This window comes from Kogia breviceps, chromosome 2, assembly GCF_026419965.1.
Source record: "Kogia breviceps isolate mKogBre1 chromosome 2, mKogBre1 haplotype 1, whole genome shotgun sequence".
NCBI lineage: Eukaryota > Metazoa > Chordata > Mammalia > Artiodactyla > Physeteridae > Kogia > Kogia breviceps.
In genome coordinates, this window is record NC_081311.1 from 12,044,656 (window position 1) to 12,067,630 (window position 22,975).

Here is a 22,975-nt window from a genome sequence, read left to right on the forward strand (position 1 = left end):
GTATTACTTCCCTAAATCCTCACGGTACCCTTGCTGTAAGTCCTATTATGATCCCCAATTTACAGGTGAGAAAGCTGAAAGGAGATGCAACTTGCTCAGCATAACAAGTGGCAGTGCCAGGATGTGACACCAGGCCGTGGGATTCTAGCCACACACCGGGTCACTGTGCTACACAGCCTCCCATGCTATGGCGTGCTGTTTGTATTTGTTTGTAAAGTGCTTTTTGCTTTCTTTTTTTTTTTTTGCTCAGCGTTATGATTTATCCAAGTTAATATTTATAGCTCTGGTTCAGTAATTTTAAGTGTTGAGTGATATTTTGCATGTGAAAATATGATTACTTCCATTGTCTGTTGATGGACATTAAGTTTACTTCCTGTGTTTTACTGTATCATTACAGTGCTGCTATATTTTAAACAAGTCTCCTCATTCTACCTGCTCTTTACCTTGAGAAATTCTTCATCATCAAGTCTCAGGTATGATTTCTTCCCTAAACCCAGGAAAAACTACACTGTCTCTCTTCCAAAGCCTAATAGGATTTGACCAGAGAGCTAGGACTGGTGTATATTTAGGTGCGTATATGGCTCTTCTGTTTCTCCCATTAGACTGAACTCCTGGAGGGCGTGCACTCTTGGATTCCCTGTGCTCACTATTGTAGTAAATAGTTCTTAATGTTTCTAGTTCCCACAGAAAATATGCAAGTATTGGGGGCTGAGGAGTGCGAGGCAGAGTCGGAATCAGTTTGTAAGCCAAGCGGACATTTGCACTCCTGTTTCATTGGCCTTGGAAATGTCTCGTGGGGCTCTACAGAAAAAGTGTTTCCAAGGAAAACATTTCCTCTTGTGGATTCCTCTTAACAGCCTCAATAATACATCAGCCTGCATCAATCTGCGCCTTAAGTACCTGCTTTTAGGGAAGGTCACTGCCACCCAATCAACTAGGATAACTATATAAAATCACATATAACAGCTACTGATATGAGCTGAAATAACCCATTGTTATATAGCATGGTCCTAACCCCCATTACCTTGGAATGGGACTTATTTGGAGATAGGGCCTTTAAAGAAGTGGTTAAGTTAAAATGAGGCTGTTAGTGTGGGTTCTAGTGCAATCTGACCTGTGTCCTTTTAAGAGGAAATTTGGACACACAAGAAGATACCAGGGATGAGCTCACACAGAGAAAAAGCCACGCGAGGACCAGAAAGGCGGCTGTGCAAGCCAAGGAGAGAGGCCTCAGGAGAAACCAAACCTGCTGACACCTTTTTCCTGGACTTCTAGCCTCCAGAATGGTGAAAAATTAAACTTCTGTTGTTTAAGCCACGCAGTCTGTGGTACTTTGTTATAGCAGCCCTAGCAAACTAATATAGCTACTCTTAGGCAATTAGTTTTAGATGCACATGGAGTGCTCTGCTGGATATTATATTTCTGTGGGGCTTTCCCCCTGTTCTCTTATAACAGAGAAGTTTGAGAAAATTACCTTTGAGTCATTATCTCTGCAGTAAAGGGGTAGGGCCATTGAGTTCACCTAGATAGTCTTCCTTGGATGGGCAATTGTTCCCTCATCACCTGGGATTAAGACATACAGTCACCTCCTTTTGTGTTTGGGAGTTTAAGAGGAAATGTGCCAGACACCTGAAGGGATCCCAACACCTCCAAGGAGAGAAAGTGACACGGGTTCTGTGTGCATGGGGTGATAGACCCTGAAACCAGCCCTACCTAACCTGCTGCTCCTGAGGCAAGTGGTTCCCCTGAGGAGCCAGAGCAAGAGTTCCTCAGAGATTCAGGGTCCACCACAAAAATAAGCACAAGGATCCATGCCCTGAGGAACATCACAGGGTCCAGTACTGTAGTGGATGCTGCAGGCTTAGTCTTTCAACAGTGATCTGTGGGGCTGTGAGAACCACAGTCACAGATGGAACACCCAGAACTAGTTCACAAACTCCCTGGATTTGTTTGCTGGGCCTCTGGGACAATTGGAAAGAAACACTTAATAATGCAGCTGCATGCTCTAGAATTTCACATGAAAGATAAAAGCAACAGGAACATAATTGTTTATAGAGTTTGCGGTAGTTCATTCTGATTTAACTAGGAAATACCATTTTGTTTAATATGGGTTTTATGTATTTAAAGAAAAAATGTTAATGAAGCCTTTTTAAAAGGCAGTTTGGCAGTATCTATCAAAATGGAAAAGTGCAAACTCAGCAATTTACTTTTAGGACATACTTACACATGGACACAAATATGCATGTGCAAGGATCTTCATACAGCGCTACTAGTAATAGTGAAAATGTGAGAAGAAGAACTACAATCCTGCAGCCTGTGGAACAAAAACCACATTCACAGAAAGATAGACAAGATGAAAAGGCAGAGGGCTATGTACCAGATGAAGGAACAAGATAAAACCCCAGAAAAACAACTAAATGAAGTGGAGATAGGAAACCTTCCAGAAAAAGAATTCAGAATAATGATAGTGAAGATGATACAGGACCTCGGCAAAAGAATGGAGGCAAAGATCGAGAAGATGCAAGAAATGTTTAACAAAGATCTAGAAGAATTAAAGGACAAACAAACAGAGATGAACAACACAATAACTGAAAAGAAAAATATACTAGCAGGAATCAACAGCAGAATAACTGAGGCAGAAGAACAGATAAGTGACCTGGAAGACAGAATGGTGGAATTCACTTCTGCGGAACAGAATAAAGAAAAAAGAATGAAAAGAAATGAAGGCAGCCTAAGAGACCTCTGGGACAACATTAAATGCAACAACATTCTCATGATAGGGGTCCCAGGAGGAGAAGAGAGAGAGAAAGGACCCGAGGAAATATTTGAAGAGATTATAGTTGAAAACTTCCCTAACGTGGGAAAGGCAATAGCCACCCAAGTCCATGAAGTGCAGAGAGTCCCATACAGGCTAAACCCAAGGAGAAACATGCCGAGACACATAGTAATCAAACTGGCAAAAATTAAAGACAAAAAAAATTATTTAAAGCAACAAGGGAAAAATGACAAATAACATACAAGGGAACTCCCATAAGATTAACAGCTGGGTTCTCAGCAGAAACTCCACAAGCCAGAAGGGAGTGGCATGATATACTTAAAGTGATGAAAGGGAAGAACTACAACCAAGATTACTCTACCAGGCAAGGATCTCATTCAAATTCGATGGAGAAATCAAAAGCTTTACAGACAAGCAAAAGCTAAGAGAATTCAACACCATCAAACCAGCTCTACAACAAATGCTAAAGGAAATTCTCTAAGTGAGAAACACTAAAGAAGAAAAGGACCTACAAAAACAAACCCAAAACAATTAAGAATATGGTAATAGGAACATACATATCAACAATTACCTTAAACGTGAATGGATTAAATGCTCCAACCAAAAGACACAGGCTTGCTGAATGGATATAAAAACAAGACCCATATATATGCTGTCTACAGGAGGCCCACTTCAGACCTAGGGACACATTCAGACTGAAACTGAGGGGATGGAAAAAGATATTCCATGCAAATGGAAATCAAAAGAAAGCTGGAGTAGCAGTACTCATATCAAGATTTTAAAATAAAGAATGTTACAAGAGACAAGGAAGGACACTACATAATGATCAAGGGATCAATCCAAGAAGAAGATATAACAATTATAAATATATATGCACCCAACACGGGAGCACCTCAATACATAAGGTAACTGCTAACAGCTATAAAAGAGGAAATCAACAATAATAGTGAGGGACTTTAACACCTCACTTACACCAATGGACAGATCATCCAAACAGAAAATTAATAAGGAAACACAAGCTTTAAATGACACAATAGACCAGATGGATTTATTTGATATTTATAGGACATTCCACACTTTCTTCTCAAGTGCACACGGAACATTCTCCAGGATAGATCAAATCTTGGGTCACAAATCAAGCCTCAGTAAATTTAAGAAAATTGAAATCATATCAAGCATTCCAGCCAAAACGCTATGAGATTAGAAATCAGTTATAGGGAAAAAAACATAAAAAACACAAACATATGAAGGCTAAACACTACGTTACTAAATAACTCAGAGATCACTGAAGAAATCAAAGAGGAAATGAAAAACTACCTAGAGACAAATGACAATGAAAACACGATGATCCAAAATCTATGGGATGCATCAAAAGCAGTTCTAAGTGGGAAATTTACAAGCCTACCTCAAGAAACAAGAAAAATCTCAAAGAAACAATCTAACCTTATGCCTAAAGGAACTAGAGAAAGAAGAACACACAAAACCCAAAGTTAGCAGAAGGAAAGAAATCATAAAGATCAGAGCAGAAATAAATGAAAGAGAAACAAAGAAAACAATAGCAAGGATCAATAAAAGTAAAAGCTTGTTCTTTGAGAAGGTAAACAAAATTGATAAACCATTAGCCAGATTCATCAAGAAAAAGAGGGAGAGAACTCAAATCAATAAAATTAGAAATGAAAAAGGAAAAGTTACAACAGACACTGCAGAAATACAAAGCATCCTAAGAGACTACTGCAAGTGACTCTATGCCAATAAAATAGACAACCTAGAAGAAATGGACAAATTCCTAGAAAGGTATAACCTCCCAAGACGGAACCAGGAAGAAATAGAAAATATGAACAGACCAATCACAAGTAATGAAATTGAAACTGTGATTAAAAATCTTCCAACAAACAAAAGTCCAGGACCAGATGGCTTCACAGGTGAATTCTATCAAACATTTAGAGAAGAGCTAACACCCATCCTTCTTAAACTCTTCCAAAAAATTGCAGAGGAAGGAACACTCCCAAACTCATTCTATGAGGCCACCATCACCCTGATACCCAAACCGGACAAAGATACTACAAACAAAGAAAATTACAGACCAATGTCACTGATGAATATAGATGTAAATATCCTCAACAAAATACTAGCAAACAGAATCCAACAACACATTAAAAGGATCATATGGGGGCTTCCCTGGTGGCACAGTGGTTGAGAGTCCGCGTGCCAATGCAGGGGACATGGGTTCATGCGCCAGTCTGTGAAGATCCCACATGCCACGGAGTGGCTGGGTCCGTGAGCCATGGCTGCTGAGCCTGCGCGTCCGGAGCCTGTGCTCCGCAACGGGAGAGGCCAGAACAGTGAGAGGCCCGCGTACCGCAAAAAAAAAAAAAAAAAAAAAAAGGATCATACACCATGATCAAGTGCGATTTATCCCAGGTATGCAAGGATTCTTCAATATATGCAAATCAATCAATGTGATACACCATATTAACAAACTGAAGAATAAAAACCATATGATCATCTCAATAGATACAGAAAAAGCTTTTGATAAAATTCAACAGCCATTTATGATAAAAATAACTCTCCAGGGCTTCCCTGGTGGCGCAGTGGTTGATAGTCTGCCTGCCGATGCAGGGGACGCGGGTTCGTGCCCCTGTCCGGGAGGATCCCACATGCCGCGGAGCGGCTGCGCCCGTGAGCCATGGCCGCTGAGCCTGCACGTCTGGAGCCTGTGCTCCACAATGGGAGAGGCCACAACAGTGAGAGGCCCGCGTACCGCAAAAAAAAAAAAAAAAAAAAAAAAAAAAACCCACAACTCTCCAGAAAGTGGGCATAGAGGGAACCTACCTCAACATAATAAAGGCCATATATGACAAACCCACAGCAAACATCATTCTCAATGGTGAAAAACTGAAAGCATTTCCTCTAAGATCAGGAACAAGACAAGGATGTCCACTCTCACCACTATTATTCAGCATAGTTTTGGAAGTCCTAGCCACGGCAATCAGAGAAAAACAAGAAATAAAAGGAATACAAATTGGAAAAGAAGAAGTAAAACTGTCACTGTTTTCAGATGACATGATACTATACATAGAGAATCCCAAAGATGCTACCAGAAAACTAGTAGAGCTAATCAATGAATTTGGTAAAGTTACAGGATACAAAATTAATGCACAGAAATCTCTTACATTCCTATACACTAATGATGAAAAATCTTAAAGAGAAATTAAGGAATCACTCCCATTTACCACTGCAACAAAAATAATAAAATACCCAGGAATAAACCTACCTAGAGAGACAAAAGACCTGTATGCAGAAAACTATAAGACACTGCTGAAAGAAATTAAAGATGATACCAACAGATGGGGAGATATACCATGTTCTTGGATTGGAAGAATCAATAATCAATATTGTGAAAATGACTATACTACCCAAAGCAATCTACAGATTCAATGCAATCCCTATCAAATTACCAATGGCATTTTTTACAGAACTAGAACAAAAAGTCTTAAAATTTGTATGGAGACACAAAAGACCCCGAATAGCCAAAGCGGTCTTAAGGGGAAAAAACAGAGTGGGAGGAATCAGACTCCCTGACTTCAGACTATACTACAAAGCTACAGTAATCAACACAACATGGTACTGGCACAAAAACAGAAATATAGATCAATGGAACAGGATAGAAAGCCCAGAGATAAATCCACGCACCTATGGTCAACTAATCTATGACAAAGGAGGCAAGGATATACAGTGGAGAAAAGACAGTCTCTTCAATAAGTGGTGTTGGGAAAACTGGACAGCTACATGTAAAAGAATGAAATTAGAACACTCCTTAACACCATACACAAAAATAATCTCAAAATGGATTAGAGACCTAAATGTAAGACTGGACACCATAAAACTCTCAGAGGAAAGCATAGGAAGAACACTCTTTGACATAAATCACAGCAAGATCTTTTTTGATCCACCTCCTAGAGTAATGGAAATAAAAACAAAAATAAACAAATGGGACCTAATGAAACTTAAAAGCTTTTGCAAAGCAAAGGAAACTACAAACAAGACGAAAAGGCAACCCTCAGAATGGGGAAAATATTTGCAAATGAATCGATGGACCAAGGATTAATCTCCAAAATATATAAACAGCTCATTCAACTCAATATTAAAAAAATAAACAACCCAATAAAAAAATGGGCAGAAGACCTAAATAGACATTTCTCCAAAGAGGACATACAGATGGCCAAGAAGCATATGAAAAGCTGCTCAACATCACTAATTATTAGAGAAATGCAAATCAAAACTACAATGAGTTATCACCTCACACCAGTTAGAATAGGTATCATCAGAAAATCTACAAACAACAAATGCTGGAGAGGGTGTGGAGAAAAGGGAACGCTCTTGCACTGTTGGTGGGAATGTAAATTGATACAGCCACTATGGAGAACGGTATGGAGGTTCCTTAAAAAACTAAAAATAGAATTACCATATGACCCAGCAATCCCACTACTGGGCATATACCCAGAGAAAACTGTAATTCAAAAAGACACATGCACCCCAGTGTTCATTGCAGCTTTATTTACAATAGCCAGGTCATGGAAGCAACCTAAATGCCCATCAACAGATGAATGGATAAAGAAGATGGGGTACACATATACAATGGAATATTACTCAGCCATAAAAAGGAAGGAAATTGGGTCATTTGTAGAAACATGGATGAATCCAGAGACTGTCATACAGAGTGAAGTACGTCAGAAAGAGAAAAACAAACATCGCATATTAACGCATATATGTGGAACCTAGAAAAATGATAGATGAACTGGTTTGCAGGGCAGAAATTGAGACACAGACATAGAGAACAAACGTATGGATACCAAGGGGGAAAAGCAGTGGCAGGTGGTGGTGGTGGTGTGATGAATTGGGAGATTGGGATTGACATGTATACACTGATGTGTATAAAATGGATGACTAATAAGAACCTGCTGTATAAAAAAATAAATAAAATTAAATTAAAAAAATGTTAAAAAAAGAAAATAAATCTTCTATTAAAAAAATGAAAATGTGAAAATTAGCCAATGTTAATGGAGAAACAAAACAATCATACGTTCCATATTACAGAATGCTATGAAGCTATGAAAGAGAGTGAGGTAGACATATTTGTACTAACTCATTATAATCCCATCTGTGTAAAACTCTAAGCTGCTATGTGTATATGTGTATTTATATATGTTATAGGATGGGAGGGATGCATACCCAGCTGCTGACAGTGGTTTCCTCAGAGGAAAAGCAAGGGGGGAGGGTGTGAAGGAAGGTTTGGGGCTGTGTACCCCAAACACTGTGGACTATATAATAAAAATACAAATATATGGAAATGTATAGTACATAAATGTATACAAATACAAATGTTTATAAATGTGTATATTTAGTGCATAAAGGCATTAAATATACTGTCTATAAGGTCCCTAACTTTAAAAATATAGAACAATATTGAAAAATATTCAAATGTTAGTAACAGTGGTTTACTTTACATAGATGACTTCAGCAATTTTTTTCTCATATTACTTTTATTTCACAATTTTTAAAATGCTGTATTTCTTTGCATCCAATAGTCCAAATTTTTAAATCTCTGAAATTGGGATGTATCCTAAAATTATAATTGGTAGTGTTTTTTTCTTTCTTATAAAATGATGTGTTTAATCACTGATGGCATTTCTAGATTTGAAGAAACATGGTAGACAGAAAAAATAAAAAATGTTAGGGACTTCCCTAGTGGCACAGTGGATAAGACTCTGTGTTCCCGATGCAGAGGGCCTGGGTTCGATCCCTGGTCAGGGAACTAGATCCCACATGCATGCCGCAATTAAAACCCGGCACAACCAAATAAATATAAATAAATAAATAAATAATCCCACATGCATGCCGCAATTAAGACCCGGCACAACAAAATAAATAAATAAAAATATGTTAAATCCATAGACCCCAGATATCCTGTCTTTTCCACTTCACTAAGGTCATTTGCTGAATCTTAAAAGAGACACATTTAGCCCAAAATACTTTATAGTTTTATGTGGTATTTGGGCTTGGGTAATCATCTTCCATTAAATTAGCAAGAATGTAGAATCACTAAGACTTGATTTCCTTTGCTCAGTGTGCTAGCATCTGCAAAACAGACTGTGACATGGGATGAAGGCTGGGGAGAGGGTACAGACATAAGCACAGCAGAGTTCTTGCCTGTGACCACCTTACAACAGGTGGGAAAACAGAAAAGAGGAGAGGGAACGCATGACCAGATCTATTGTTTCTGGGATTTCAGACCTAGAGATCCACACTTGCAGAAAGAGAAAAAGGCGAGAAGTCTCAGGTGGAACAGGATGAGAGCCTCTGAGTCATCGCCTCTCCTTGCCCTGCTTGGGTGGCTCTGCTGGGTGTGGGGACCCAAGGTGGGCACTCTAAGTACTTCCTCTAAGAGTAAGTTAGGGACAGCCCCCTGTGGCCAAGGCCCATCGGGGTCACCTTAGTCTCTGGCACATTGTGGAGGCATTCAGAAAATAAATGAGGATGAAGATGATGACCGATAGATACTAAAACAGAGGATTTGAGGGAGATGGTGGTGGGTACCAGGAGGGAAGGATAGTGGGACAGAGGGTAGGGTTGGAGAGGTTACCTCTGGGAAGGTGGGAGGATGACTGGAACTGACACCTTCCTCCCTCCCCTTTCACCCCCAAGTCCTGTCAGTCCTGCCAGACAGGTTCTCCAGAGTTAAGGGGGAGAAGTAGAGGGTGGAGAGAGGGGAGGCACCCCAACCTTTGGCGATAAGATTGACTGCTGGGTGTGGAAACAGACAAACTTGAGCTCTAATTCCAGCTCTGCCCCTCCTAGCTGTTAAACCAGTCTTCTCTGGGCCGTTTTCTCAGTGATCAAATGCAGCTAACCATATCTTCCTCTGTGCCTGTCCTAATAAGGGTTGGACCAAGAAAAATCTTTATGCTAATGTTATAGATAAGAGTAGCCTTGTAGAGAGTATGAACTAAACTACGGTGGCCGGAGTCACGGCAGGACAGGCATTTAGAAAGTTTTTCCCCCTCTTTGACCAAGTATTAGTTGAAAAGAGTGCAGCGAAAACTGTAACCAAAAAAGGCATTATGCTTCCAGAAAAATCTCAAGGAAAAGTATTGCAAACAACAGTAGTAGTTACTGGACTGGGCTCTAAGGCACCAAAGCAGTTCTAGACAAGGATTATTTCTTACTTAGAGATGGTGACATTCTTGGAAAGTATGTAGAGTGAAATAAATCACTGAAATGGCATCACGTGAAGCTGCCTATTCCACTGAGATATTTTATCTTGTAAATAATTTCCATGTCTCTTTTTTATAATAAACTAATGATATTCCCCCCAAAGAAGAATAGCCTGTGTAGGGTGTCCCCAAGACCACCCTCAGATTCAATTATTTGTTCAGGGGATTCACAGGATTCAGCATATAGCTGTATTCATGGCTATAATTTATTACAGCTGGAGGATACAAAGCCAAATAGCAAAGGGGAAAGGCACAGGGGCTGATGTTCAGAGCAAAGTAGGCGCAAGCTTCCAAGAGTCCTCTCCTAGTGGAGTCACACAGGATGCACTTGATTCCTCCAGCGACAAGTTGTGACAGCACATGTGAAATATTGTTGGCCAGGGAAGCTCATTAGAGACTCAAGGTTTTTATTGAAGGTGCCGGTCACGTAGGCAACTTCTGCCCAGCACGTACCAAAATTCCAGCCTCTCTTGGGCTTCCCTGGTGGCGCAGTAGTTGAGAATCCGCCTGCCAATGCAGGGCACACGGGTTCGTGCCCCGGTCTGGGAAGATCCCACGTGCCGCGGAGCGGCTGGGCCCGTGAGCCATGGCCGCTGAGCCTGCGCGTCCGGAGCCTGTGCTCCGCAACGGGAGAGGCCACAACAGTGAGAGGCCCGCCTAGCGCGCACACACACACACACACACACACACACACACACACACACACACAAATTCCAGCCTCTCACAAGGAAACAGATGTTCAGCATGAACCCCACTGTGTGCACGAATAGTTTAGGCATAGTTGGTCACCCTTATTAATTCTGGGGATGGTGGAAGTGATCCCGAAATCCAAGTTCCTGACACCAGCCGAGGGCCTACCTTCCTGGCAGGCTTTTCTAAGGGTGACAGTCTCTGGCCCGCTACGTCTGGTTTGTGCAGCCTGCTCCTTTCTCCCCAGGAAAAGATAAAGAGGTTGTTGGCACTGGTATGGATTTGGAAAATGCCCAAACTGTCTGGGTATGTGGATAAGGGACCCAATATTTTCCACAGATGTTCCAATGCCCAGGCTCCTGTGAGCCAAGTGTGGCTCTTCTTTTCATCTGTTTCCATAACTGGATTTAATCAGAGATTAGGCATGTAGTCAGCCAAGAGCTTCTTTGGGGTGGCAGCTCTTTTAAGGGATTCCAGGCCTGCCAGGGGACTGGCAAGTCACTTCTGGAAGGGGATTCAGTCAACTTCCCTGACACTCTGTCTTGATGGTTAACTGGCTTCCAGGCTATTCGAGACTTCCAGAACATTCCCAAGAGGAAGTCATCCTTCTTGTGTTCTCCAACATTTCAGGATGCTAATATTGGAACCTGAGTAGATCCTAGGCCCCAGGAGGCCCAGCTTTGGAGCCTTAAAAGAAACATTGTTGCATTAAAATAAACATTTCAGTAAGGAAAATGCAAATAAAATTAATTCTGATCCTTATTTGCATTTTTCAAAGAGCATTAAAGATGACAGAATTCGGGCTTCCCTGGTGGCGCAGTGGTTGAGACTCCGCCTGCCGATGCAGGGGACACGGGTTCGTGCCCCGGTCCGGGAAGATCCCACATGCCGCGGAGCGGCTGGGCCCGTGAGCCATGGCCGCTGCGCCTGCGCGTCCGGAGCCTGTGCTCCGCAACCGGACAGGAGGCCACGGCAGTGAGAGGCCCGCGTACCGAAAAGAAAAAAAAGATGACAGAATTCATTACCTACAGTAATATGTCTTAAAATTCATTTCCTCTCATATTTTTAAACATTTTATTGTATTTTTTAAATTTAAAAATGTGGTACTGTAATCTGGGATAAATGCTTTGTTTTACAACAGTTTTCGATTTACAGAAAAGTTGTAATGATAATACTGAGAGTTACCATATACTCCCCACCCGATTTCTTCTACTATTAACATCTTACATCAGTATAGTACATTTGTGGGACTCTTCTAGTTGGTCCAGTGGCTAAGACTCCATGCTCCCAAGGCAGGGGGCCCAGGTTTAATCCCCTGGTCAGGGAACTAGATCCTACATGCTGCAACTAAAAAGATCCCACATGCCACAACTAAGACCCGGTGTAAGCCAAATGAATAAATAAATATATTTTTTTTAAAGTATAGTAAATTTGTCACAACTATTGAGCCAATGTTGATTTATTAGTAACTGAAGTTTATATTTTATCCAGATTTCCTTAATTTTTACCTAATGAGTTTTTCTGTTTCAGGTTTCTACTTAGGATGTTTCCTTAGGGTCCTCTTGGCTGTGACAGTTTCTCAGACTTTCCTTGTTTTTGATCACCTTGACAGTTTTGGGGAGTAGTGGCCAGGTATTTTATAAACTGTCCTTCAGTTAGCTGTCTGATGTTTTTCTCACGATAAGACTGGGTTTTGCATTTAGCGGGAGGAAGACCACAGCGGTCAAGTGCAGTTCTCATCTCATCATATGACACCTTGATCACCTGGCTGAGGTTGTGTTTGTTGGGTTTCTCTCCTGTAAAGTCACTCCCTCTCTCCTTTTTCTATACTGTTCTTTTTGGATAGAAGTCACTATGCACAGCTGACGCCTAAGGAGTGGAGGCTTATGCTCCACTCTCTTGAGGGCAAAGTATCTGTATAAATTATGTGGAATTCTTCTCCATGGGAAACTTCTCTATTTGCTCAATTTATCTATTCAATCATGTATTTATGTCGGCACAGACTCCCTTGTAGTTTTGTAACCTCTCTCTCTCATTCATCTGGCACAGGTTCTCATATCTCCCTCCGTAGAAATAACTCTTTGTTACCTTCATCTTCTCGCCTCTTTCCTTTTTCCCCCCAATTAGCCTTTTTTCCCACCCCTCTGTTATCCCTCTGTTTCTCATCTCAGCCCCTTCCTACTTGAATCTCCTACCCAACTTCTCCAGCTGTCCTCCTGATTGATTACTTCCCATCCCGAATACAGGATGTGGAAAACAGGGGGAAGGAAAGGGGGAAACGCTCATTACTCACCATCAGAATAGTTTAGCAGTTGAGGGGGCAGAAAGGGGCTGGGAATATTTCAAGCATTGATTATTTTATCCGTCTTGCATGTACGTGGAAATGATTTCTAGAGAGCTTGTGTCAGGGATGGTGCTAAGAACGATACACATAGTAACTCACTCAACCTCACAACAACCTCATCATGCTTATTCCACAGTTGATAAAACTGAGGCTCAGAGAGATTACTTCCCGAATGTCAAGCAAAATGGCAAAGCTGTGGTTTGAAGCCACAACTAACTCCAAAACTGGCGTGCTCATAGGAATAACTGAGATGTATTTATAATCCTAGTTCCCTAGGAAATGTAACATGCCTCTAGTTCTAAAAATACCAATGTGGAGTACGGTAACTTGTTCATAGTCTCAGAGAGTCTCAAAGGTCTCATGAGGCTTTCGCTAGAGCTGTCTGAATTTTTTTTTTTTTTTTCCGGTACGCGGGCCTCTCACTGATGTGGCCTCTCCCGTTGCGGAGCACAGACTCCGGACGCACAGGCTCAGCGGCCATGGCTCACGGGCCCAGCCTCTCCGCGGCACGTGGGATCTTCCCGGACCGGGGCACGAACCCGTGTCCCCTGCATCGGCAGGCGGACTCTCAACCACTGCGCCACCAGGGAAGCCCCTGTCTGAATGTTTATAGTTACACCTTACACAGTCTTGCCCTTTTCCTCCATTGAGTTGTACCTTGGTTTTCACTTCCTGCAAAGTGAAGACTCCATAGTGTTTCATTCTTTTTTCTCTGTGAGTTAATATGGAGAAATCTGTTAAGGTCTCTGTATTAGTTTTCTCTTGTTATGTAACATGTTACCACTAACAGTGGCTTAAAACAACACCCATTTATTAGCTCCCAGTTCTGTAGATTTGTGTGGCTGCGTCTCTGCTCAGGGTCTTGCCAGGCTGCATTCCTTTCTGGAGGCTCTGGGGAAGAATCTGTTTCCAAGCTCATCCAAGTTGTTGATAGAATTCAGTTCCTTGCAGTTGTAGGACTGAGGCCTCCATTCACTGGTTGGCTTTTGGCGGGGGGACTGCTCTCAGCTCCTAGAGGCTGCCCGCAGTTTTTTGCTCTGTGGCTCCCTCCATATACTTTCTCATGCTTTGAATCTCTTACTTCCTCTACCTCTGACCTCTACACTCAGATTTAAAGGGCTCATGTGATTGGTTAGGCCCACCCAGGTGATGTCCCCCTCCCTTTTCTGGGGGGGATGTGGGATCTTAGTTGCTCAACCAGGTGGAGTCTTAACCACCTGACCACCAGGGAAGCCCCAATCTCCCCTTCTTAAAGTCAACTGTGACATATAACTAACCTACTCACAGAAGTAATACACCATCGCATTTACAGTCCCAGACATTAAACAGGATATATACACCACAGAGAAGGAGTCTTGGAGGACATCTTAGAAGTCTGTCTACCACGGTCTCCATTCCTTCATTTATTCACACGTCTCATACTTATGGAATGTCTGCCCTGTGGTGGGCATAGTTCCAGGAGTTGGAGATACAGTAGTGAACAAGAACTTGGCTTCTTAAAGCTTACCATCTAGTATGTTAAGACAGACAGAAACCAAGGAAACAAAGAAGACTCCCAGTTAGTGCTGACTGCTCCTCTGAGAATTAAAACAGTCTGGTCTTTAGATTAGATTGGGTGGTCAGGAAAGGGTTCTCTGAGGAGGGACTATTTTAGATGCTCCCTGAGAAGAGAGCACAATGAAAACGTCCATGTGAAGATAATCTAACATCCACAAACCCAGGATGAAAGCCCACACGTTCTAGGGTTCCTTCTAATCATGTTTTAACACATTTCACAGAGAAGCCTCATTTCAAACCACACCCCAAACCGCTATGCACAGCGTCTTACTCATTCTGCTTCCTTGGCTGTAGTTGGTTTGTGCAGCTTTGGGCATAATCTCCTCAGTTCCCAAGCAGGAGCTGGGCTTCATGGCATGCCAGCAATGGCACGTGTGAGCACATGTGCCAATTCCCACAAACAAGCCCCTCTTTCTTCTTCCCCTCAGCCTTCTTCTAGAGGCAAGCAGAATATTAATTGAAGACTCCTGAGTGTAAGATGCATTTTTCCCAAGAAATAACAGTGTATTGCCAGGACATGTTTCTGCTAAAAAATATATTCAACTGAATTTGCATTCCAAGTTCCTGCTTTAAATGTGCAGAACCCAAAGGCTCAGTGAGAACCGTCTGGCACAAGCACAGTGTACCCCATGTCTGCCTTTGGTACACCACTGCCTAAAAGCTTTCCAACCTCGGTCAGACACTTCCATGGTTGGGAATTCAAGGCTGTGAGGTTTTGGACCTAGTTTGTTATCGTGCAGCTGGAACCACCAAGGTGCTTGGGTGTGACCATGAGCCAGGCACTGTCCGGACACAAAGATGAACGGTCCCAATCATTACCTTCAAAGGACTTCCAGGGTCATAGAGGAGACCAACATGCAGACGGGCAATTATAATATAGGAGGCTTGCTTTAACCAATTGTCATTTCTTCAACGAAGATTTATTGAGTGCTTACCCTGTGCAGGGCGCTCTTGCTGGTGCTGCAGATACAGAGCATTTGAACAAAACAGACAAATCCCTGCCCTCATCAAGCTTATATTCTAGAGGAGTAGACAATAAAGAAAGAAACTCATAAAATATATCAGGGATCAAATGATGATAAAGAAATAAATGCTATGGAGGAAAATAAAGAAGAGAAGCGTGCTAGGAAGTACCGTAAGGGAAGAAGGGAGGTTATTATTACTTTAAAGAGGTGAGGGAAGACAGCACTGAAAAGGTGACACTGGCGTGGCATGGGAGGCACAAGGGAAAGGAAGGGATTGTGTAGGGCCTTGTAGGCCATTATAAGGACTGACTTTCACAGGGTGATCTGGGGCCCACAAGAGGGTCTTCATTAGGGGACTGACATGATCACCTCCTTTTTGTGTTAAAAGGATCCCCCTCCTTGCTAAGTGGAGAAAAAAGAGAAGGGAGTCAGGTGAAAAGAGAAAGACAAGCTGGCAGGTTATTATACACTCCAGAGGAGAAATGATGGTGACTTGGATCAGAGTGATAGCTGTGGAGGTAGCACATGTGGGACTTGTTGACGGGTTGACTGGATGTGGGGATATGACAGAAAAAGTCGAGGATGTCTCCAACACTTTTGTGGCTTAAGCAACCAGAAGAAAGGGGTTGTAATGGTTCACTGGGGGACGATAGCAGGAGGCACAGGTTAGAGCCAGAAGAGACCCGGAGTCTGGTTTGGGACAGGCTGGGTGTATGCTGTGTGTCAAACATTGAATGGATGTGAGACGGGCTTTCAGGGGAGAGATCAAGTGCTGAGGATACAATTTTGTAACTTATAAGCACAGATGTGATTCCTAAAGCTATGAGCTAGCGTGTCGGGTACCTCTGCCATAAGCAAGCATTTCCACTGCATAACTACTTGGCTGTAAGACAATTTTGTTATGAAGGATATAATAACTGGTTGACAGTGCTTGGTTTGACACTTTGGTTTCAACCGGTTGAAATGTATTAGCATTTCTTCCGGTTAGTGATTTTTTTTTTTTTTTTTTTGCGGTACGTGGGCCTCTCACTGCTGTAGCGTCTCCCGTCGCAGAGCACAGGCTCCAGACGCGCAGGCTCAGCGGCCATGGCTCACGGGCACAGCCGCTCTGTGGCACGCGGGATCCTCCCGGACTGGGGCACGAACGCGTGTCCCCTGCATCGGCAGGTGGACTCCCAACCACTGCGCCACCAGGGAAGGCCGAGGTTAGTGATATTATGGATGTCTTTATCGAGCTGACAGATGAGGTCCCTCTTTTACTTTTCGTTATTTTATCATTTAGGGCAAAATTGCCTAAGGCCAATTAGTTATGCGGCAAAAAATATTTGGAGCCAAAATGCTTGAGGCAAAGGTGCCTATGGCAAAGATGCATACTGTGAAAGTACCTAGAAGCACGAGCTAGCACCGAGAGATGAAGGTAGTTAGAGGAGGGAAGAGGTCCAGGAGCTGAGCCCCGGGACTTTTCAACCTTAGAGGTCAGAGATAAGGAGCAGACAGAGAGGTAGGAAGAAAATCAGGAAAGGGTGACCCTAGAAGCCAAATGAAGACAGTGTTTCAGGGAGAATGCAGTGATCATATCTGTGTGTGAGAGGAGATGGAATCCAACGTATTGGTAGGTAGGGGCTGGCTCTAGATGGGATAGTGGATGGAGAGTAACAGGAGGGAAGGCAGAGGGTCTGAGCACAGATGAAGATGGGTGGTAAATGGCAGAGTGCCAAAGTTCTCTAATTTTTCCACTGTTTTGGCCATTGGCTGAGAGTAGAGAAAGGACGTACTGGAGAATTAGAGAGAGAAAAAAGTATGAACTAGTCATCTGGGAGAGTGGGAGTGTGGCCCAGAGAAGTGGAGTAGGATGGCTGCACAGCAACACAGTGATTGTTGAGGCTTGTGGTCGTGAACTTAAAGTGAGACTTGTCGACATGGCTGTGCATTCTTCTCCAGTCACGTTAGGCTATAGGTAAGGAGTGGGTGGAGGGTTGGGTTGGCCAGGGCTTGGGGTAGAATAAAGGGAGAACTGAGCAAGAAAATAACTAAATGATGGAGTCCAAGTTGCGTCTGGAGGAAACAGAGGACAAGAGGGATGAGAGCAGTGAAAAGGAAGTACAATTGATGAATGGATTGCAGGTCCCAGTCAGGCAGCAGGGTTGTTCAAGTTGGGATCTGATAGCATTAACCATAGGCGGTGGTGGCCAGAAAATATGATGCTTGAAATCAAGATTTGGGAACTGAGACAGTTAGTGTGACAAGGTCTGGGTTAAGGGTCAGCAAACTGTGGCCTGTGGGTTAAATGTGGCCTGCTGCCTGTTTTTATATAGCCTTGTGCTAAGAATGCTTTCTCACATTTTAAAATATATTTAAAAAAAGACTATTATCCTTTTAGCAAGAACGGTTGCTCCAATAATTGAAGACATTGCTTCCTGGCCTGCAAAGCCTAAAATAATGACTACCTGGCTCTTTATAGAAAAAGTGTTCTGACTCTTGGTCTAGACTCTAGGGTATCACCATGTGTGAGTGGCTGAGCTCAGGTAGAGGACACACAGTGAAGGTCAGGTGGCCAGGATCATTTACTGATACATGGGTATAGAGCCCATGAATCATTATGATGGTGCTGCTGGAGAGAGTGACAGGGAGCCAGAACTAAGAGCCAAGGAATGAGGGAATGTGACCTGGGTTCTGAAGATGCCTGTAGAGGACTGCAGTGTGGAGGAATCACATGTGGCCTAGACTGATGGCATGAATGTCAAAAATCAGAATTTAAGGGAGAGAGAAAGAGCGAGCGCGCTCTGGAAGTAGCTAGTGGGAAGAGCTAGTCGGTCACTGGTCACCTCTAGGCACCAGTGGTTTGATGGAGGAACACAGCCACCCCTTGACAAGGTTGCAGGGGCAGCAGAGAGCTCAGGGCTGGCCCCAGTGATGGAGTTAACGGTGGTGGAGTTAACGGTGGCCTGAACAAAGAGCACAGGCAAAGGGGAAGTTGGGTAGGGCCCCCGCTGGCAGGAAAGGCTTTGCAGAGGAAGCCTTTGGGCTGAAGCTTCAAGTACTAGCAGGAGTTAGGTAACGGTTGGGGGCGGGTGGAGGGATATATATGTGCAGGAAAGCATGGTATCTTTGAGCACTGACCTCAGAAAATCATGAGTGAACTTTGGCACAACTGGAGGTTCAGAATCAGTGCCATTAGGAACTTTGGGTGAAGAACATTCTTGTTTCTTCTTTACTATTTGCATGCTGAGGCTTAGGGATATCGAGCGTTCTGTGTAGATGGGGAGATGCTCTATGAATGAAGCGTGACACACATTGGCCTTTAAACTTGTCACCTCCCCATGTGTACGGTAGGAAAATGTATTATATAAATATTTATGTAAGGATTTATTCATTTCTCTCTCCAGCATTTTTTGAGAGCATCTTGTCTGCCTGATGCCTTGCCAGTAATTACACTGAAGTATGGTCAGTGTTAAGACAGGATGTTACTGGCGCTCAATGCCTTGGCACCTAAACTTATCTGGGGGCCAGGGAAGAATCCTGGCAGAAGTGACATGTATAGGTGATTGTTGCCAGAGCAAGGAATGGGTAGTGGTGAATTTCCAAGTGAAGTGATGGCATGCGCTGGGTTGGAGGTAGGAGAGGGCTGTTTCGGGCACTGAAAAGACACTGAGTGTGCTGAGAGATGGGCCTAGAGAGATGATGGGGGCCTGGATTGGAGTGGTGTCTCTGTTTCCACGTGGTTTCTTTTTTTTTTTTTTTTCAGCCTTGTGGAATCTTAGTTCCCTGACCGGGGATTGAACCCAGGCCCTGGGTGGTGAAAGCATGGAGTCCTAACCACTGTACTGCCAAGGAATTCCCTCCACGGAGCTTCCAATGAGTGTTCAAATCTTCCCCTCTCTAGACTGCAAAGTCTGAGAAGGCAGGAACCAAATCTGTCCTGTTCAACTGCTGTGTACCTACCTATCGGGTGCTTACCTCCTCAGCCTGGCACATAGTAATGGTTTGTTGATAATATGATGTAGTTTGTTGAATGAACGCATAAATGTGAACCCTGGTTTACCCCTGAAATTTATTATGTTCGTCAGTATAAATACCTTCATTACAGCATTCTTGTAAACAAAACAATGAATGTGAAAGCACTTCAGTAAACTGTAAAACGTGATACTTGTTTTAAAACTGTAAGACATTATGTTGCAAATATGTATAATGTAGTACTTCAGTTGTGCCCTTAACTGTTTTTTTTGAGAATCATATTTATTCCACTCAAGTCAGAAAAGCCCTCCAAAACACTGTATTAGAGAAATTATCCAGTCACATATAGTACAAAAGTAGCTTGATTAGAGAAAAAACCTTTATCACGATTACTTCCTTTTGCCACCTCCTGAGTGGCTTTTAGAATACTTAGGTTGCTTGTTTTCTATTGAGCATTAATCAACAGCAAGTAATTATGCTTTTCTCCAGGCCCAGAAAAGATCCTGTCTTGACCCTCATTGTGTACTCATCTATCTCTGAGGGCCCAGGCAATCTCTGTGTCCCCAATTTTAAAATTTTACCTAGATATGAAATAAGCTTGCTTATTTGTTTAAGTTACTTACTACAACCCTCCTCCCCATACTAGTCCGGGCTGTGACAGGTCACTACTATCTCCAGTGGTGAGCATCGCTGGCCCTAATGATACCTGCTCAAAGCATCTGCGTTAAATGAATAAATTCGGCATTTTAACTCAGTCAAGCCAGGACATTCTCTAGGCGGATGGTACCTGAGAGTAACTTTGTATGACTCCGCACAAGTCATGTTAAAAGAAGAATCTGTGCCTTCTCGCCAGACAGAAGCTCGGACCCAAATCTCACCTTTCCCACCTAGATTGTCGCTCGAAGAGTGAGGTGCCGGAGAACCGGCTCTCTAACATTTCCCCACGGAGTCCCCAGGTGCAGCCCGAGAGCTAGGAAGACTTCGGTCAGCGCCACGTCAGCCGGCCGGCGTGCGGCCAACGCGCCTGCGCGCGAGGAGGGGCGGTGCGCGGGCGAAGGCCCGCCCCTACATCCGGGGCCTAGGCGGCGGCAGCGGCGCCGCCGGGCGGGGGTCACGTGGCTCTTTCCTTTCCGTCTCTGGCTGGCTGGGCGCGGGCTACTGCTGGCGAGGCGTGTGGAGCCTCGCGCTGCTTCCCCTTCGTCTCCTGTCCCGGCTCGGGCCCCTAAGGAGTTCGCTGACGCCGGGTGAACTGAGCCTGCCGCCAAGATGCCGGCCTATTTCCAGAGGCCGGAAAATGCCCTCAAACGCGCCAACGGTGAGTAGGGGATCAGGGCGCGCCGGACTGGTGCGGCCCGAGGCCTCGGAAGTCGAGGCGCCCGGGCCAGCTTCTCGCTGCTCCGCCGCCCAGCTGCGGCTGCACAGGAGGCCGATGCGGCCTGCCCGCCGCCGACTCAGGCCGTGGTTGGGCATGGTGTCCCTTCTCGGCTCCAACCGACTGGGGGGTTGGAGGCGCGGAGCAGGGAACCGTCGCTCGGGGGGCCGTCCCTCCCGCCGCCGCCGCCGCCGCCGGGTGAGTCTCGGGGCCGCGGCTCCCGAGACAGGCCTACCCGGGCCCGAGCTTCTTCCTTCCACCCGCCTCCGCTTGGTCCTCCAGACCACGGGGCTTTCAGCTTCGGCCCCGCGCCCCCGGCCGCCATCTGGGAGTGCCGGGGAGGAGGAAACATGGCTCCCTCCCGGGGACAATGCACGCGAGAACCTCGGCTCCACCTCCCGCCGGGCCGGGAGCCGGGCAGTCCCACCTCCGGCCCTCCCGCAGACAGCTCGGCCCTCCCGAATACAGCCTCGCGCTTTGTGAGGTCAGGGTCCATTTACCCTCCCCTCTGACCACTATCTCCGCTTCGGGGACTCTGACCCATTTAACCCGTTTCCTATTTTTTCTGGCATTGATTATTGGCAGTTCAGAAGCCTACTCCGAATCACAGGAAGTTGGAACAGAGTTAAAACTGTAAGAGGGACTTCAAGTTTTCTCTCAAAGATAACGAAAGTGAGGCCTAGGGAGTCTGGTTTGCCCAAGGTCACTCTGGGAGTTAGTTGTTGAGCTAGGAGCCTAAAACCAAGGTCTCTTAACTTCCAGATCAGTCGATTTTTTCACCATGGCGCTACTTGCGATTTTTATTAACATATGTTTACTTATAGGAAAACTTATGGCGCTTCTGGGAAAACTTGTGCTTGTCCCGGTCTATTCAAGAGGCATTTATTACGTTGGCATTTTGGGGGTGCAAATGTATTATACGTGCCTCTGGTCTTTAAACACTTTCTTATTTAGGGTTTGTAAGTGTTAAGGGCGTCCATTGCTCTTAGTTTCACCCTTCTTCCATCCAAACAAGTTTTGGATCTTATCCATGTTGTAGGTGGATATGCCGTGTCTGTTAAGCTTTTATGCTTGTGAAGGTTATTTTGTTTGTTTGAAAATCCTCTTAGGAGAAGGTCAATTTCAGTCAGTACATACAATTGATACTACTGATAATCTGTCAGGGCCAGAGGTCTGTTTGTCACATGTTTGTTATTTTAACTAGAAGTAAGAATTTCGGGGAGAAGTAACAGTCTGTGAAATAGGATAGTGCCATATTCTGTGGAATAGAGTAATTGTTTTAAAAACAATTGAAACTACAACTTTGATCTAATCAACACCCATTCTGATTCTCAATCTAATAGAACAGGCAAGAAGTTTACAGATGTTGATTAATTTATAGGAAAGAAGATAGATTGAGATGGAAATTTAACCCTACAAAATGAGCTAGCAAAGTTAGGGAACACAATTTTTTTTGATGTTTTGAAACTTAGAGAATTATATTGTAGTATACCAAATGACTTGGGTGAAATTACTGCTGTAATTGCTTTGGCAGATGTGTTTTACAGTCCTTTGAATGCTTGACCAACAGACATTTTTTCCCCATGTTAATTGGCTGAAGCACTGTAATCTCAATGGCCTAAGTATTACACATTAGACATGTTAGGCCTTGTTTTCTTTGCTCCTCCCTTCTGAATCTTTTTATGAACTTAATATGTCAGTAATTTTTTTAAATTAGAAGGGATATATGATGTGTAACAAACCTTAAATCTTTTCTCACAATTTCTAAGTTGAAATAGATTTGATTCATGGAGGGCAATATGGGGTAAATGTCAGAAATTGAAGTAGTCAAGATGAGAAAGGGACACCGAGATGGAGGTGGGAACTTGAATTTTGTTAGTGTAGTTTTTCAAAAAGGCCCCTTTAAGCTGTAGGATGAGTGCTTGTATGGTAGAGATGCCTGACCTTTCAAGTAGTAGTTTCTGTACCTTTGAACTTGTGAACGAGAGATCCCATCTTAGTGTCAGAGAGCAGAATGTGGATGGCAAATGGCACTGCTTACAA

The 22,975-nt window shown here is 43.7% G+C and overlaps 1 protein-coding gene and 1 pseudogene across 1 annotated transcript in view; both read left to right on the top strand.

Moving 5' to 3' along the window:
• Positions 1–9,359: 9,359 nt before the first annotated feature.
• Positions 9,360–10,040, top strand: LOC131750784 (10 kDa heat shock protein, mitochondrial-like; annotated as a pseudogene).
• Positions 10,041–20,587: 10,547 nt separating this feature from the next.
• EIF3A (eukaryotic translation initiation factor 3 subunit A) overlaps positions 20,588–22,975 on the top strand; it is a 33,476-nt gene continuing 31,088 nt past the window's right edge. The window contains exon 1 of the mRNA XM_059052457.2: positions 20,588–20,875. Within this exon, the coding sequence (XP_058908440.1) occupies positions 20,827–20,875 (49 nt within the window). The 5' untranslated portion in view covers positions 20,588–20,826. The remainder of the gene's footprint in view (positions 20,876–22,975) is intronic.